Here is an 18687-nt window from a genome sequence, read left to right as displayed (position 1 = left end):
GCCAATCAGAGTGCTGGGAAGGGGGCGCTATGCAAATTAACTTGGCGCATGCGCAGGTCGTGGGGCGGCGCCGTGGCCCTCGGCGGCCGCCGTAGCGATGGCGCTGGCGGCGGCGCGGGCCGCTGTGGCGGGTGCGCGGCGGGGGCTGAGGGGAGGGGGGCCGCCATGTTGGCGGGCGCGCGAAATGGCCGCGCTCCCCTCACACTGTCCTCTCCGCAGGGCTCCTGCGGGCCCGGGCCGGCGCCGCGGCCGCGCTCGCGCTCCGCCGCCCTCGCGGCGCCCTCGTCGCGCCGGGCCCCGCGGCCGCGCGGGCGGCTCCCGCGAGGAGCGCGGCGCTGCTCTGCGCCGGGCCGCCCGCCCGGGCCGCCCCCTCCGTGCTCAGCAGGTACCGCCGCCTTCGGCTCCCCGCGTTGCCGGGAAGCGGCTGTTCCAGGAGAGGCTCGCGGGGGTAACGCGCCCATCCCTGAGCCGCTCCTCGCGCCGTGAGGAAGCCCCAGGGGCCGGGGGGCTCGTGGCAGGCTCGGCTCCCGTGAGCGGGGCAGCCTGCCTCGTGTCCCCCGTTAACCATAACGTTAACTAGCRCTTCCTCAGCCCCTTCCAACACGCCACAGCTGCGCAGAATTTTCTCATTATATAGAAATTCCAGTAATTTTTGCTAAAGACTTTTTTTCCTGTGTATATTTTGTATATTTTTCTTTTCCCCCCCCCCGCTGTAGCATCACGCCTCTGCTTCCAAGCATATTCCAGCAGCCGGCGAGGACGCTCACGTACTGTAGCCTACGGAAGGGGAAGAGGAAGACGGTGAAGGCCGTGATCCATAGGTTTCTCCGACTGCACAATGGTCTGTGGGTGAGGAGACGGGTAAGTGTCTTTTTAATGTTCTTATATTTCTCATGAAGCGTAAAGAACATATAGTTCTTTACAGTGATCTAAAGAGACAGGTAAGGGTCTTTAATGTTCTTATATTTCTCATGGAACGTAAAGAACATATAGTTCTTCACAGTGATCTAATTTCCACCTTTCTGTTAAAAGGAAGCAGCTAATGTGGAAGTTTAAGTGATAGTGAAAGAGACTCTTGATTGCTTGAAAGCGGGATGATCTGTGCTGTTTTTATTGCTGTATTTTTAAATGCATTCATCTGCCTTAAAGTTCTTGTGTGTGTTTCCTGTTGGCAGGCTGGGTACAAGAAGAAACTGTGGAAAAAATCAGCTGCCCAGAAAAAGCGCCTGAGAGAGCTGGCGCTGTGCAACAGGACGCAGTGCAAGCTCCTGGATAAAATGACCACCTCTTTTTGGAAGAGAAGAAACTGGTACGTTGATGATCCCTATCAGAAGTACCACGACCGCACAAACCTGCGTGTGTAGAAATGTTCTGCACCCCGCTAGGAAACAGGTGACGTTTCATGGAGCACGGTTTCTTTTATCCGTTTCCAAATTGAAATCTGTTCTGCCTGCTGATGTTCAGAATAAAAGTTGTCTGTGTCATATGGACAAAAGGATGAGGCTCATTGAGCAAAATAAAGGGATGTTCAAGAATGTCTGTGGCAATTGCTTGTGTTTTCCTTGGTAGAGGTTGGGTGGCCTGCGTGTTCTGCAGTCTCTAGGGTCAAGGTTCTTATGAGTGTGTAACGTGKGTGGATGAACACAGCTTGAACACTGCTGAAAGGCAGTAGAAAACCAAACATACTGGAAGTTTTCTAAAGAAACATATCTAGATATAGACTAGGTATATATTGGATATTTATATCCATATCTTTCATAGTGTTAGCTGAATTTAATTGCAGGACTTCTGCACAGGACTCGGTTCTGAGTATTTCCTCACTTCTTTAAGCAAGTTGTACCTTACCAGCATGTTGCAGGTCTGTGATCGTGTGTATGCGTGGAAGGGTCTATTAAATCAACTAATTTCTGCCTTTGGTGAGGGTTAGGTCGTGGGCTTTCTCYACAAAGATGATACCCCAGAAAGTGAGTGAAAACCAGTTGCTTGTGGCAGCAGTTTCAAAATATTCCCCAAGGATTTTATGTCGATGCTCCCTGGGCTCCTATGGGCTGCAGAGCTACCCGCTCAACAAGAGGGTTTTGCTGTACAGGGGGTAGTGTTTCAATGAATTCACTGGTTACTCAGAGTGTTCAGTAGCTGTATTTTTTTTTCCAGTTTGTTACAGAGAAAAGTTCTGAAGGACATGCAGCACTTAGTGAATACATCTATATACAGTTAGCCAGAATCGAGATTAAAAATAATACAGCAAGAAAATGAATTATTCTGGCCTGCCAGATACATTGAACAGAATAAAGATGTTCTCTCATTATTCTTTTAAAAGAAAAGATTAAGACTTTATTCAAGATGTATATCAAGCAGTATAACAAAACCTGCAAAACATCAACCTTTGGAATAGGGTTGTAACGCCCGGCCCGGGAGGCATTGGGTACTGTTTCATCACGTGTCTTTGCTACTGCTCACRGAAAGGAAACACACAAAGTGCACGGTTACGGTTTTAAATAGTTTGTGTAAATGTGAATCCCAGCGTAGTGTTCTCTGCTACTTCAAATATGGTGCAAGATGCAAAACTGGTACCTGGGACAAACAGCCAAAAAGGTGACTGCGATTGACGAGCATTCAGTCACACACACGGATTTCATCACCACAGGAGGACAGTGGAAGGCAGCAGGTTGTTTACACGAGGCTAAGGAGCCTTGGTATCTATCTGAGCAGCTTTCTCCCCTCTCATTAGGAACCAGTAACCTGATTTTCCTTTCCTTTTGTGCTGGGTTTGCACTTAGACCTTTCAGATCCATGTGGGATTGTTTCAAGGTTGAGACATGAGGTCTTTCTGCCCGTGCTTGGTGTGACTCTGCGGAAGCAGGGAATAAACTAGGACAGGAAGAACTATAAACTAGCAAGGGCTCAGCACAGCCCTCCCTCTCCTCGCGGGGCAGCAGGGGGTTGTGCTGAGCCCTTCCACGTTCATCCTGCCCACAACCAGGTGGCTCCATGGTCTTGGCACGGGGTGGCTCCCAGAGCCGCCGTCCAGAGCTGCAGCTTCCTCCAAAGCCTCCGTTTTCCCGGCGTGCAGCACTGAACATTTCAYGTGAGACTCCCTTAACCCTGGCTGACATTGTCCTTCCTAGGGCTGATTCCTGGGTTTGTGCATCCCAGGGTGTCTGCGGAGGCGCTGGGAGGTGGTGCCCGCTCTGCAGGAGTCACAGCCTCTTTACAGGGTTTCTCCACCTAAATTGGGAATCCCGGGATCCRGCTGCCGTGAATCCTCCCTCCGCTGGAGCCCTGGAGCTCGCGGTAGCCGCGAGGGGTCAGCACCGGAGCGGGATCCCACTGCGCAGCCTGGCTCCCTGACGGGCACCCAGGGGAAAAGCTGCAAGGAACCCTCCTGCCTGGTGGTTTCTCTGCACAAACAGCCAGGCAGCAGCAGGGCTGAGCTGGGACAACAGCTGTAAACAACCTGTGTGAGGAATATGGGGAATTAGAGGGAAGTGGCCACTACTCTGTCTACAGAGCACTACAGCACTAAGTGTTTCGGCATTCACATTTCCTGTCTACCTATCTATACACAAATATACAGCTCCGTTGATAAATTAATACATTTTTGCCAGAGATATGAAAAGGTTTTTTTCTCACTTATACAATGAGTGTTCTGAGATATAAGGCAACTCCCTTGTCAACAATTTCACCTCAGCACTTAAGAAAACCTCAACAGTCAAGTTAACAGGAAAACAGCAGGTTAGACTCACGTTCAATAATTCTAGTGAGACATCATGTTAATAAAGTGTGTCTGAGAATAGAATTTGATGTTATGTAGCTCTATGTTGTTCGGGGTTTTTTTTTGGCATAATCAAGTGCAAACTTGTCAGCTTTTTCTCTCTTATAGCCGCCTATTGCATAGCAGGGAAATACAGCTTGCCTGCAACAGGATTTCATCTTCTGCTAACACTGCAAGCAGTTCTTCTATTTCTTTTTAATGTTCACCAAAAGAAAACAAACTCTAAAGCTGCTTAAAATAAAACACGCAAGGTGAGTTCCTCAAAGCTTTTGCTGTGCATCTTCTAAGGACTGACTCTTTTGCAATTGCCTTTTAGCAGATTTTGTTTTCAGTTTGCCTCCTGGACACTTTTTCCTTATCCATTTCAAAATATGATTGCGTTAGCACATATAAAGGAAAGAAAATTCTCAGGTAATGGGGGCCGGATATTGTAGCAGACACAGGAAATACCTGCTTGTTTTTTCCCACTTCCCAGCCGGGTCAGGTAAGGGCTTGTGCGTGCGCCTGGTTTTATCTCCCTTCCCCACATGCCCTGGGAGCCCTGGGGACCAACTCGGGCGCCCTGGGGAGGGACAGCGGGGCTACGGATTCATACCCGGCACAGAAACGTGTTGAAAGGCCACTTCAGATCTATTTGGGAGCCTCATACACTCCAGCTGGGCCCTGGCCTCCCAGACTGCTGCGCGTGCAGGGATGAACAGCGCTATCCCTAAGCGTGTCCGTGTGCGATCCGTCAGGGACGTGCATCTACATGATGCTAAATGTCTTCCTAGTCTRTGGTCTATGAGGGAGATCCAAGAGCAAACACAAAAAGTCACGTATTTAACTGGTGTGTGAACTTCACATGCTTAACACTTACAAGAGACACCAACTTGAAGCACAAATACACAAATCCTACGACGTCTTCCTCTTCTTTTATGTTTCTCGTTTATATATGGATACAGATAGACCGTTCGAGGCGGTTCGGGTGGCCCTAACCAAGCGCCAGGCCACGGGCCAAGCCTCAGAGCCTGTGCTCCGCTCTGCTCGTGGGAGTTAAACCCAGGCAACGCCTCGGGACAGCAGGAGCCTGGAGCTGACACCGTTACGTGCTGGGCAGAAAGGTGCCTTTCCCCCAGGGAATAAGTCACTGAAGTCATTGCAGGGTTTGTTGCTGCAGCAACCACGAGCCCGGCTTGCCCAGGCCTTAAACCTGGCTCTAGAGCATTTGTGACCAGCAGCACAAGCTGGTTCTTGCAGCCTCCATTGGTTTCCACACAACACTCTCTTGGTTCAGGCTGATTAAAATTAAGACTCCCCCTTCAGTGCCTTGTGGAAACCGTTAATTTTCTCTTGCCCATCTCTTCCTCATCCTCTCTAAGTGGCTCTGTCTCTACATTTTTAGCGCAATGATTTTCTCTGAATACATGTGATAGCTTTGCAGAAAGAGAAATGGAGTTGCAGCGTCCGCTAATCGATCGTGGGCATCTTTGTACAGTCACAATAATGCAGCACTCGCTATGTCACTCACAGTCCTGAGGAGGAAGGGAGGGAAGAAAAATCCATGGCTTCTGCAAATCCACCTCATGAACGGTAAAGCCGTAAGTAAATGCACTGTGAACCACCGTGAGCGATTGCTTAGTTTTGTTTGCACTGAGCATTCCCCGCGCTAGAGCTATGCAGACACAAACGGGAGTTACAAATGTACAGCCTTACGGGGTGGGTGTATCCACGAGGGGAACAGGGGCCTGCACCCTCGACAGACCATCCCCACCACGTCGCGCGCGGAGGCTTCACGGAAGGATACGGAGAGGGGAGCGAGAAAGGCCGTGGCTACCAGGCCGTACAGCAAAGCACATCCATCCCGCTGCTGCTTCCTACATTGTTAACACGTAGCTCGTTAAGGCAGAAGAGAGACATTCTGTGGATCTTGGTGCTATTGGCTCATTGCACTCACATTGTTTCGGTGGCGGAGGACGAGGTACTTTTCTTCCTGAAGCGGGATCTAAGGGTCCTAGGCGGTGCCTGCAGGAGAGCAAGAGAGAACTTCATTAGTGCATAGGGAAAAGGTTGTTCTTCACGTGGTGGTAATTATGCTGCCTCTAGTATGAAGAAAGAGAAGTGGATCATTAGCCCTGGAGCTCATTAATAAATGACCAGCTGAGGACTGCCCCTTTTAAGAAGCTGCTGTAGGTTTCTATCCAGGTCACACCACCACCACCTGCCTCCCTGGCACACGTGATAAAGGTTGGTGAAGGTGAAGGTTGCTACTAATGCAACGGGCTAAGGAGCCAGGACAATTTACAGCAGCCTTTGGATCAACAAATAGGTGGTAGAAAGTCACCTCTACTGCTTCCCATCCCTCCCCTGGGTGTCCCAAGCAGCTCCAGCATCTGAGGGCACAGCTCATTTGGGCACTACAGGCCAGAAGGGGTTCCAAGGTGGCATGACATGGACCTGAGTTCTCACAGGACGAAGAAGCCCGTAAGAGCAACATATACTTCTCTTGGGAGAGCTTTGGCACGACACTGTGTCTGCTGAGATTCACAAACAAGTTATTAAAAGACATTAGTGWGGAGCATAAATCCTGAATGGAGATGCCTGTCAGAGCATCAAGCCCCGCACCATGAGGCCTGGTAAGCCGTTCTGCTTCATTTACACAGCATAAACCTATTTACCTGTGAGATTATGGCAGTGTTCTACCCTTCAGCAGCGAAGATTTAATCACTTCTGTTCTAGAGGACTCCCCCATCTGAGATGAAGCTGCATTTTGTCCAGATTCTTGTGATGGAGCCAGGCATAAACATTCGTACAAATAAGGAACTGCAGCGCAGCGGAGTTTTGCTTAGGCTGTAGCTGGCTCCCCATAAACAAAAGAAGTTGCTGGCAGAGAGGGGATTAAATCCAAATCTGCCCAGCTTCCAGGCCTGCGTTTTTACCCAACTTCCCACTGTGAATCCCCAAAGCTGGGGGTACACCCAGTTGGGATGGATCCATGCAGAAAGGCCCCACTGGAGACCGGCAGAGGAAGGAAGCTCCGGAATGGTCAACGATCCTGCACCACCAGACTCCGGAAGYGCCGGCTCCAGGTCCCCACCTGCCAGCCAGGAGCCCTGGGACACAACTCGGCCACTGTGGTGGTGCCTCCTGCCCCCTTGCAGCACAGCAGCCATTAACTGCACATCAGCTTCTGCACCTCCTAACACGGTCCCCGGTTCAACCCCGCTTTGAAGTCACTGGAAAACTCCCGATGATTCCAGGGGGTTGGCTGGGTGTGAGGGACCCCACTGTGCATTAGGAGCCCTTGGCTGTGGCTTCTGGCTGTTCTCACCACAGTTATCCTGCCTCAAAAATGAGAATATATTTTCCTTTATAGAAATGAAAACCCACCTAATGGTTGGTATCTGAATGTTCTTACTGAAATACTTGCACATTAGCATGTGGTTTAGAGCGGGATAGCGGGATCCAAATTTTGCAACTCAAATCCATCTCTGGAGCCCTCTGTAACTATTATTTGCACATGCACAGAATTCCAGCTTTGATCACGGAACCCACACGTGTGGAAAAATAAGTGTACCCATAGCAAAACCCACCCCTGGAAGACCAGAAGCACATTGCTGAGAGTCAGTGTTTCTGTGCCAAAGAATTCAGCTGGACATTCCAGGAACTTCATAGGAGACAGAGCCCTGATAACATGGAAGTACCTCCAGGGGTTGAGCCTTCTTTGGGGTTTTTTTGTTTGTGGATGCACAGTCCAATAAATCATTCTCTTCATCGTCTGAGAACACAGAGCCTTTTGGTTCACAGTTTGCCTCACGGGGCTTTTCATACTTATTGTCCACCTCTAATTAACGTGGCCATTTGCAGTCTAAACGTGAAGACAAAGGATGTGGAAGGTCAGCAACAGCTTGATTCCCGTTCCAGCAAGCCCCACGTCACTGCAAAGCCATGCACCTCCGGGGTTAACAGGCACCACGGTCACACAGCACACGCTAGTAAGAGCACTTGGGGGTTAGAAACCAAAAGGCCGCAGCTTTGAATCCACTGGATTATTTTACATAAATTTTAGACTCAATTCACAGCCTCTGATGTTCTCTCTTTTGACTCCTTTAGCAGATCTTTGTTTTTTTTTTTTTTAAGTTGGGTTCATGGATAAATGAGATCTCCTTAATTGTCAGTCTCATCCAGAGCTGCTGCATCTACTGCTTCCAGAAGGAGCGTTCTCTGGAAGACACCAAACGGGAGCTGAAGCTCTGCCTTGGGTGCAGGAATAGGCAGAGCTAAGCACGGCAGCACTGACTGACCTAACACTGAGGGAATTCCAGCCAAAACCCCAATTTAAGACCCACTGAAGTTAACCAGACCTCTGTAGAGAGTTTCTCATCAGTAAGGTTCGTGTTTTCTTCCTTAAATTGACAATTACACTTCTTCCATTTTGAAACACCTCAGGAGTGGAAGTGTTGCTGTCTGGATGGCATCAATCACAATGATGGGCTCTCTATTTAAGACAGCTCTGTAASAACATATATAAAATAGTGCTTCATACTTCATGTCTCAGACTGGCAGCAAGTCTCCACTCCAAATGCTCTAAGAAGAGGATTCTTAAATTCTTAAATAATCATTACTCCATTGGGATGTTCAAAGCGCAAAAGTGCTGAATTCTCAAATTGCTCCTTAAATTTGGTAATGGAGAGAGGGAGAGGGGACCTGACCTGCCTACAGCAACATCACAAGTCAGGAGTCGGTCAGTGGGGCTCTCCCCAGGGCCAGGCTGGAGTCAAGAGCTGGACGCTCCTGGCTGCATATGGAGGCCTGAACGCTCCTGTCTCCACATGGAGGCCACAGGCTGCAGCTGCGGCTCCCGAGAGCAGCGTCCTTGGCCACCGACCCACATTTCTACCTCTTCAGCATCATTTGTGGTGCCGGGTTGGACGACACTGCCACAGGCTTTCAGGCAGAGCGGGACATTGGCCTTTTCCCAGTTGCACTGAAAATGCCGATACTCACATTGCAGGGATGCCAGGGACAATTGCTGAGTCGGGGGGTTTCTGTATGTGACTGTGGTGCTGTCCGGTGGGCAAGATACTGAATGTTGTTTAGGCCACATGGCAAATCAATCCAGGGCCATTTGATTCTCTCTTTTCATTCAGGAAGTGAAACACCCAGGGAAAGCCCAGCTTAKACTTTCCTGCTGTGGGAGTTGGTCCGAAGGAAACAGAGTCAAGCTGCCTTTAGACGTGGTTTGCTCAGAGCCTAAACCAAAGAGGCCCCAACCCRCAGCCTCAAGGCCCAACGCAACCGCTGGTGCCAGCGCAAGCGACTGCTGCCGGCTGCTCCCTCCGCAGAGGGGCCTGGGGCCCGGACCCCCGGCCGGGCGGCTGTCTCGCTGCCCCCRGCGCTCGGGGACGCCCAGTGCAGGCCGAGCACTCACACGGCGCCGGCTCGGCYGCCCGGCGGGCACCCGGCCTCTGCTGCGGCCTGCTCCATCTCCATGTGAGCAAGAACTTCTTCGCCGTGAGGGTGACAGAGCCCGGGCACAGGCTGCCCAGGGAGGTTCTGGAGTCTCCTTCTCTGGAGATCTTCCAAACCCACCTGGATGCCGCCCTGTGCCCCGTGCTCTGGGTGTCCCTGCTGCAGCAGGGGGTTGCTGGATGATCTCTAGAGKTCCCTTCCAACCTCTGGGATTCCATGATTCTCAGTGGCCTGCCCAGCCAGGCTGCCAGCCTGAGGTGACAGGGAGCAGCTGCCTCCAGAGCAGCAGAAACGGGCCGGGACTTCCTACAAGTGCCTTATTCGAGGTTCCCCGGTGGCACTGAGTGTTTTTGCCCCCCATTCAGCAGCATTAGGAGAAGCTGGAAGGCAGGGCAGGATGCATTTCCTCACTGGRTGAATATCAACCCTGAAGCCCTGGGAATGCCGTTGCTGCGCTCCCCTTACTCCTCTTCCCATTACTAACGCAAGCGGGTGGCACAGCCCCTACCCAGACAGCCGCCCCTCTGAGCACACAGGGRCCCTCCCTTGGGAGGAAAAAAGACATTTAAGAGAAGTGTGGGGTGCTGAACAACCAGGGTTGGACAGAGCATCCAGCAGGATCAGTGACGAGACCGGAGACACAAGCAGCTGAAGCTGGGAACAGAGGGTCAGGCAGATGTGCCCCTTTCCCTTCATCCTCCAGCCTGCAGCTCCGCTGGAAAATGCCACGGGAACAACTGCCAGCCTGGCATTCCTGTTTCCAGGAATCCCATGCTTTTCCAGTGTACATCGCTTTCTTTGTTACTATTCTGTCCTTTGAAGGGATGCTGGGCAGACTGTCGCCCAGACGGCCCTGCCAGCCACGTCTTCTCGCTGTCTCCAGGACAGACCAGTCTCCTGCAGCCTTTTCCACAGTTCCCATCAGGCTGAGTGTCGTATCTGTGTCCAGGAGCTGCTCCATTGAGGTCCGAGAGCAGAGGTCACTCTCCAAGCCGCGTGCCTTGACTCCTGCAGCACAGGGTTTGTGATGCCCACTGGAAATGGCCTGGGAACCTTTTTCTCTCCTCCTTTATCTCAGTGTGGATGAGGCACCAAAACCCACCCAAATGGCAACCAGGTTTGCTTCAACTTTACTGAACTGGGAAATGGAAGGAGAGGCTCTATCCCAGGCCTTTCCAATACGTCTCTGATCATGGCTCAGAGCAGAGCTTGACGGCCCAGGGCCCATCTTTTGAGGCACTCAGTGAAAAGGGAAGATTCCCATCCCCTAAGGGGAATCATTCAGAGAGGGCACCTGTGTTGTGGGCAGCCCCATCCTCATCTGGATCTGGACTGCCAGACTTTGTCCTGCATTCGTGGAGCCCACAGCCTGGCACTGTAGTGGGACTGGAGCAAACTTATCTCAGAAGGGCTGCAATGAGCTAGCGCCAGCTCTGAGGATGATTTTCTGGATAAAACTCAGATTCACACTTTCCTGCAGCAGGAGAGTGGGTATTCTGTAGTAGAAAAGAGGTGCAAAGCAAAGAATGACAAATATCCATGTGAGGAATTAGAGGGAAAAGGGATGAAGGGTAAAATAAATGGGTAAGTTGTGGGACCCCATTATTTGACTGTGGATAAGCCTCAAAGTTGTGAATTTTCCTGATGAAAGCAGACATTCRGGTGCTTTGCAGGGCTGGAAATAAACCCACCACAGGCAACACCCCAGCACCCACAAGAAAATGGAGAGCCAGATCTTTGCCACCTTTAATCTCTGTGACTCTACACAGGCTAAACAGGCTCACTTGTGAAACTCCTCTTACGACAGCAACTGGGATTTTGTAGCGAGTTTCTCTCTCTTATTGACTAGGCTTTGATCAATACTGTTGTGCAGATCCACAGTTGATACCAGCATAACAAAGGGCAGGACCTGGTCCAGGGAAATTATGAATGAGCAAAGGATGTTAACCCAGATCCTTTGAAATATTTGGATTTGAACTGAGCAGAAAGGTTGGACTAGATGATCTCTAGAGGTCCCTTCCAACCTTGACTATTCTGTGATTCTGTGATTCTGTGAATGCATTTGCAGCCAGAATCAGGCCCCCCAGCACTAGAGAGGAGCTGGATGCCCCTTATTTTCCCAGTCAATCCTTGGCCACCTCAGTTGAATTTCTTGGGGCAATGGGAGATCACAGTCACATACTCACAGGCCGAGGTACTAGATATTGTATTACTGCAATGGAAACCAAAGGCACTCTAAAGCTAAGCCTTCCTTCTCTAAGGAGCTTTGCACAGCACTTAGCAAGAGAAAGASAGCAGATATTTATCCTACGATGGCGATCAGCTTCTTTTCCCTGCAACAAAGRCAAATTTGCCATCATTTCCAGAAGACACTGACCCACCTCACGTGCCTTCCCCAGAGGTTTCATTGCCAAACCAAGAAGTTAGGAGCAGCCAACTCCACCCTGCCCAGCAGCCACAGGACAGAGGCAGGATTTATCCTTTCAAAGCCRAAGTCACGTGCAACCAAAGCAAACAAGTCTAATCACATCACCAACAAAGTCACCAGTTAATGAAAATACATCCCACAAGTGATTAAGTTGTTAGGTGCTATTCTATTGTAAAAACCTCAGATGCAAACTCATGCAATCTGTAACACTTACATCAGAGTCCCATAATATTTACATAGAGAAAAGGAAAGAATAAACTGTTAGGGGAAAACATTTGGGTGTAGAGGGGGAAGGAATATTSTTTCAGGGAACAGAAATCCTCATGTTTGCTATTCATAACATCTGTGGTTGAAGCGGAGTTCATTAAACAGCAATCTATGTTTGAAATTTCTGTTGCTAAAATGCAAATGAAAACTACTGCTTCCCTAAATTAACACAGAGGAATATGAAAATGCCCAGAGAATAAATATGAAAATATCCAGAGAAACTCTCAAATTGTGATTCACAGGATTGGCGTTGCAAATTATGCATGCAAAAATTTCACTCAACATTTAATAAAGGGAAGCTTTAAGGAACAAAGTAGTGAGAGCAAGAGGAATTTGTCGTTTTTTGGAAGTGGAGGGATTCTTTTTCTCATCTGTGAAGAAGGGTGAAAAAATCTGCAAATCTCTAGCCCAAGAGCCGAAAGCAAAAGCAACCAAGAACAAAAGCAAAGCCAAAGACCATGTAAGTGTTTTAATTCAGAGACCTGGGAACTGCCCCCTTGATGAAAAGTCATTTTTTTTTCTTTTTTTAAGTACAGTAACCATCTCAGGTGTAACTTGTTAGACACCACAAAGAAGGGCTTGTGCACACCCGATATACCAGCAGGGTGCTGTGGTTAACGCAAGGTTAAGGGAATGTCTCATCAAAGCCCTTGCTAAGCTGTGTTGCTGGTTGCGTTGATCTGTCACCTGGTCTGCAGGKGACGAATTCAGCCACATGCAGGAAAAAATCCAATGTTATTTTGCTGGGAGGCCTCGAGGAGCAGGTTTGGTGCTGCAGTATTGTGTGCATCACCGACTSAATGTGTCGGCCAGGCTGCCAGTCAGTTGCTGCTGAGCTGTAGCTCCAAAGACACCTATTCCTGTATCCGTCACCGATACGGAGCACGACCCGCACAGCTCCCCTCACAGAACAGTCCCACTCTTCACTCCCTTGCACATTTTGTACTTTGTCTGAGGCTTTGATCAACATTTTGGTATTAAATGCCCCCCTCTGATATATGGTGCCATAACAGTCCTTGTGAAATACCACTGCTTCTTAARTACCTTCTTGATATATTTATTCTCTTCCAAGATTAAAGTGGGACCTCCCTCTCGCTGGGGTCACAGAAGATCTTTACAGCAAAATCTGAGACATGTTAATGGAGACAGTACCACCGAACACAAAATCTGATATTTCTTAAAGGCAAGTTCCAGTCAAGCTTGTTTAACACTGACCAGCAYTTAAGCATCTATTTGGGTGCTAGACAAATAGCTATCGCTGGAGATTTTCATTCCTACATTTTTATGAAGTCACCAAGTCTTTGGTCAACATTTTCCTTCTCCACTGCCTCTCTGAGCCCCACACATGCAGTAAGGGCAAAGTGCTTCTGTTCCTACCAGATCATGCTCTGTAAGAGCTGTGTGGGTTTTTATGAGTCAGYCAGCAAGAGAAATAATCGAGTTTCACCTGCACGAGCATTAAGGTAACTGCTCCAGACAAAAAGGCTGCATCACAGCTCTAAAACAGCCTTTAATATTCCTGCTCGAGACAAGGCCTGACTACCTTCCYGCTTAGCTTCTGAGCTCTTTGGGAACAAGGCATTTTTATGCTTGTTTTCTGACACTGGCTACACAACAGTCTGCAGCAAAGGAATGTTGGTAACAATTTAGGGTTACTTAGCTAAATGAACTTGGCTGAACTGCTTTCTTCTCTCTGCTTTTCGCAGACATGACGTAGTCAGGGAGCAGCTCTCTGAGCTGCCGAAGCTGCCCTCACAAAAGAGCRTTTTAAATGGCATTGTGCAGAGTGCATTAATGCAGCGATTCCCTTGGAGACGGAGACAGGGAAGCCCGGGGAGGCAGAATGGACCTGCTAGGGAAAAAGCTTCCCCAGGTTCTTATTGACACGATCCAAGGGACTTGATTATGCCAGGAAAAGAAAAAATTAGTAAGCATGGCCAATCTGAAAGACATTCTACCCAGTTTAACATCGAACAACACGACTTTGGGCCCAACCTGTAAACACACTGGACTGCTGGCTGCTGTGGCACCGTTAAATGACCTCCCTGAGATTAACTCGTAACTACGAAGCACTTAAGGACTCAAGTGATTCTTTTTATAAACAACACTTTGGATTCAAATCTAAAAAAGMAAATAAGCTTAGGCTAAGTTTAGAACGGTGCTAATAACATGTGCTGTGAACACAAGTGAAGAGCGAGTCAAGGAAGCCTTTTGCTTGCCCCCATGTGAGATGCTGCAGGTCGGGGGTTCCTCTCCTGCCCTAGCCAGGCTGCCTGGCAGCCCCCTCCTCTCCTCCAGGCCTGCCCAAACCAGGGTTTTTCCTCTGCTTTCCTCTGCTGCAGGCACAAAATGCAGCAGACGTGACGGGCTTGCTCTTGGAAATGGAGCTAACTGGCATGGCGCTGGGAAGTCCAGCAGCAGCCAAGCCTGTCCCTGCACCCCTGCCCTGTGAACACGGACAGTGCTGCGGACAGGGGGACATTTTGCAGACCCGCTCACACCAACACAGGCAGAGCCTGTTCAAAGCAGCATTTATCTACTGGGTTCTGCTGCTGTTTTTTTCCCATCCTGCCCATCCCAAATGGAAAGGCCCCTTCCACATGGGAGGATCCTGCACTAGGGTAAATGCATAAGCACCTGCCAATCCCTGCTGCAGGGGACAGTGCAGAGCAGGGCAGCACTGAGAGGGTCATTCTTGCTGAATTCCCAGCCATTTTACGCTGCTCCTGGGGTAGTGTAAAATGGGGGAGAGGGGTTCAAGTGGTGCAGCAGTGACAGGGGGCCACCCCCCAGCACAGAAAAACACTCATTTTCCTCCCAAAAGGCCCTGCCCAGCGTGGGTAGTGCATGTCAGTACAGTGAGAGGCACTGCAACCCTTGCTGTGAGCACACRCAGCTCCAGGCTCATCCAGAGCCTGTCGCTCCCCTTGCTTGTTCCCACCGTGTTAGGAACCCCAGAGAGCAGGAGCAGCAGGAGCGAGGCCGAAGGGATGCATGGATACGGTGCCCAGGGATCCAGCACTCACCTCGGAGGAGTCGGCAAACCGCACAGCACGTGCACGCTGCAAGAGGAGCCGAGCGTTAGGACTCAGGAGGGCAAAGGAGCATGTCCTGGAAAACCCTGCTCCTACCACTGCTCATCCACTGCACGTTAGGACAATGTGTGTTTTAGCATTGCCCCTCTGAGCAGTTACGAGGTCAACCTCAGGGTCCTGTGTGCAGGAAGGGACAACTCTATGGACTAGCAAGGAGCATGGACCCACGAAGGTGACGTGACTGTGCCAGGGTTACRTGCCTGAGGGTGCTGAGGCTGGGATTGCAAACGCCTCCCTGGCTCTATTTTCAGAGCACTAAACAGACATGACTTCTAACTAAGGAGGCTTGGGAGCACAAGGAAGCAAAGTGTGGTGCAGAGCAAAAAGCTGCATCAGGATAAATGCAGCTGTGGGGCCTGGATTTCTTTGGTAGATTGAGGGAGGATTTCTACTGCAAGCATTGATACAGCCATACACACGGCTTCAAAAGGAATGTTATTCATAGATCTGCTGCTTTCTTAAATCAGGAGCATGCTGAGGAGTTTTGTGGGGATTATATTTTAGTGAAATTGCTACAARGATCAAAGTAACTCAGGGAAGTGCACTGTGGGCCTGAGTGCAAATGCAGGTGATTCCCAGGTGCTCACAAAATCTGTGGCCTTAAAAGCTTCCCATTGCAGAGGGTTCGCATATCAGGACATGCAGAAGGTGCTCAGATATTCCAGATGACGGGACACAGTGACAAACCCAAAGAAAACAGTACAGAAAGGAGACCATTTCCCAGCCCAAATGCTCAGTTCCTCTTCCTATTCAACCTTCAGGGCTATAGCACAGAACGAAATGGCAGGAGGAGTGAAGGACAGAGAGGACAGAGGGACATGGTGCGATTTCCATAACTGGTCATGAGTTATTGAAGTTTTACTCTCATGCATTGGGTCTGTATGGGCTGTTCTCATACCCTTTCTCAGAATCTGCCAGGTTAACAGGACGCAGCCATCRGGGCACATCCTCACTGCAGATTCCCCCCACCTTCGCTCTGTCCTGCAAAGGCTTCCGAGATTAAATTCGGAAAGAGCCCAAAGCTCAGAAAGGGCCTTGATTCTCTCCTGCCCAGGCAGTGCAGCGCTGCAGAGAGCTCTGCATTCTCTCCATGCTGTAGCTCACTGCCCATGTCTGCTTCATTCGGCCTGCGAATGTGCTTGGATGKGGCTCAGGTTAAGCCCTTGCTGGGGGCTACAGAGGGGCCTTCGCATCCAGCACTAATCTGGGACGGTGTTGGCTCTGGACACTGACATCCCTGGATGCGACACAACCTCTTTGTGCCTGCAGTGCTTTTGAGGCAGTAATGCAAGGTGAACAAGTGCCAAAGCCCACTGGTAATACAAAAACATCTGTATGTGGACTGTTCCTGGGCATCTGCCAGAGCAACGGGGCGGCCTCGAGAAGTATTTGGAAATGCTGCTCTGGAGCTGCCGGTTCTCCCTGCGGATGAGCAGAGCCTCAGGCATTTACAGCTCCCGGCTCTGCCCGTGCACGAAGCACAGGTCAGGACATGATGGACACTAAAATATCCCCGAGGCTGCCAGGAGGCTAAATGGAGAAACGCTGAGCTAAGAGCAAAGGGGGAGCTGGGCTGGGGGACAGGTGGTGGCCCAGGGCCCCGCGGCCACGCACACGTCCCAGCAAGAAGAGCCTCGTCCCTTGTGTCACCTCCGTGTGGCTGCCGATCCCTGTGTCACCTCCGTGTGGCTGCCAATCCCTGTGTCACCTCCGTGTGGCTGCCGACAGCGGGAGCAGGGGGACGACAAGGACATTTCTGTGGGCATGGCAAGCACACTGGCTGCCCGCTCCCAGCTCAGCTGTCGTACAGAGGGCTCCATTTACAGGCAGCAAAGGCAGCTGGAGCTGCCCGAGCCACTCCGGGCCACGGGGCTGTGCTCCCTCTGGGACAGGCAGCAAAAGGGAGAGGAAAAGAAGGGGCGATTCCCACTGTCTCTAGGGCTGCTCTTGGGATATTGTATTTCTGGGCCTTGTGAGACATTCCTCAGGGGCAAAAATAAACCTTTGCTGCGTCCGCATGTGGTCATTGCAACCCAAGTGCCCGCTGCTGGTGTGAACAGGGGGCTCGGTGCGTCACAGACCAACCCAACCAGCGCCAGCCGCGTATTAAAGGCAACAACTGTGGAAAAGAAACGAGCTGAACCGTTACTCAGTGTAGCCTGAGGGTGGTCCCAGCTACTAGGGAAGATCCAGACCKCTTTCTATTCCCTTCTCTTTCCAAAGCAGTTTCTTTCAGATCCCGTATCTGCATAATGCCAAGTTTCACTGGGGACCTGGTTGTGAACAGAGAAGCGAACGCTCAAGAAAGAGAGAAGAGCAGGGCTGGGGCAGCATTTCTAAATGCCAGAATTACAACCACTGTGCGTTAGCATCAGCTATTTCAGTTTACCTACAAAGAGAAATCATTCAACAGAGGATATTAAAAAAAAAATTACAATCATGAGCTCTAATTCTCAGCATGTGTGAAGGGCTTGAAGAAGACACTTTAGGAAGGAAGAGAAAGATGTCTCTAATATATCCCAAAACTAAATGCAATCGGGAAGGGGTAGCAATATATGGATGCATGAAATGCTGTTTCCACAGACCTCATCACACACAAGCAGAAATTGCTGAATTTCAAACTTKGAAAACAAAAAAAAATTCCACCACATTTTGGATCTGGGCTGACAAAGATTTCTGGAACCAAGCTTGAAATGAATTTGTAAAGCCATGGGGCTGTTTCTCCCCTTTACCCTTTCAGAATCCAAAGCCAAACCTTTGCCTTTGCTTGCTTCCCACAGCAGTGCTTACACACCCTTCGTATCACAAACAGCTCTCAGATCTTGCAGCTCCCTTAGCCCTTCTCGTTGAAAACGCCATCACTGAAGCCCCAAATCCAGGGCCTGGCTTTTCAGCTCAAGTTGCAAGGCTTGATGTTGCCTCCCTTGACTGCCCKAGTCCAACCTTTGGTACCCGCCAGGAATAGTAACTATCAAGCGAGGCCACTGTTATTTAAGTGCCAGGAGCCTCCACAGCAGGTCTGCAGCCTGCGAATTCTGGCACATGCTGCCTCCAGGGTCTGTTTCTATATATTCCTGCCGGCTGCATGGCTTCATTCAGCTGCTTGATCTTCCAAAAAACACGGCACTGAACCAAACGCTGGCGCTTACCTGAGCTGSCAGTGCCTTCCGATGCACTCCTGGATGCTTTTGCCTGGCTCTGTTTGCTACTTGTTCGTACAGTGACCGAGGGAGGAACAGAGGTGCTGCTGTCTCCTCGAATCGTCGAGAGGTCCTGCATGCTGAAGCTCCTTAGCCGCTCGGACAGAGCCCCTTGTCCCTGGTTAAACAAGCAAGGAAACAACACGCACAGAAGTCAGATTCCACAGCTCATTTTGAGCCTTTCTCCACTAGGACAATAGGCAGAGAAAAAATCATCTGGTTCAGTAACCTACAGAGGCCACAAATGAGTTAGCAGCTTCATTTCTTTCTTCTTGCTTTTTCTTTTGGAATAACGCTATGAATAAAGCCCAATGATGCACATTTYTGCTGGAGAGCATCTCAGATTCTTCAGTGTAACCATCCAAGCTCAGTGCTCTTGGCCCTGCCCAGCAGGCACTTTTCTTCACCAATATCTTTGTTAAATAGGTGTTTGCCCTCAGAAACCCAATTAAATGCTCTGCATGAAAGTAA

General features: G+C 50.0%; 2 protein-coding genes across 2 annotated transcripts in view; one reads left to right on the top strand and one right to left on the bottom strand.

Annotated features, from left to right (window-relative positions):
- Nucleotides 1–48: 48 nt before the first annotated feature.
- Nucleotides 49–1526, top strand: MRPL35 (mitochondrial ribosomal protein L35). Its single transcript, XM_026034055.1, has 4 exons — nt 49–131; nt 326–385; nt 717–861; nt 1176–1526. The coding sequence occupies exons 1-4, from the start codon at nt 49–51 to the stop codon at nt 1362–1364; spliced, it is 477 nt and encodes a 158-aa protein (XP_025889840.1). The 3' UTR covers nt 1365–1526.
- A 3594-nt stretch (nt 1527–5120) lies between these two features.
- REEP1 (receptor accessory protein 1) overlaps nt 5121–18687 on the bottom strand; it is a 50108-nt gene continuing 36541 nt past the window's right edge. The window contains exons 6-7 of the mRNA XM_026034154.1: nt 18166–18334; nt 5121–5779 (exon numbers count right to left, since the gene is read on the bottom strand). Coding sequence (XP_025889939.1) covers nt 5769–5779; nt 18166–18334 — 180 coding nt within the window. The 3' untranslated portion in view covers nt 5121–5768. The remainder of the gene's footprint in view (nt 5780–18165; nt 18335–18687) is intronic.

Source organism: Nothoprocta perdicaria, unplaced genomic scaffold, assembly GCF_003342845.1.
Source record: "Nothoprocta perdicaria isolate Ctin4 unplaced genomic scaffold, notPer1 scaffold_14, whole genome shotgun sequence".
In the NCBI taxonomy this organism is placed as follows: Eukaryota; Metazoa; Chordata; class Aves; order Tinamiformes; family Tinamidae; genus Nothoprocta; species Nothoprocta perdicaria.
This window is presented reverse-complemented; position numbering and strand designations above follow the sequence as displayed.

Coding starts and splice junctions, on each gene's coding strand:
- MRPL35 (XM_026034055.1), top strand. CDS start 49: ATGCGCAGGTCGTGGGGCGGCGCCGTGGCCCTCGGCGGCCGCCGTAGC. Junction 132..325: donor GGCGCGGGCCGCTGTGGCGG/GTGCGCGGCGGG, acceptor GGCTCCCGCGAG/GAGCGCGGCGCTGCTCTGCG. Junction 386..716: donor GCCCCCTCCGTGCTCAGCAG/GTACCGCCGCCT, acceptor CCCCCGCTGTAG/CATCACGCCTCTGCTTCCAA.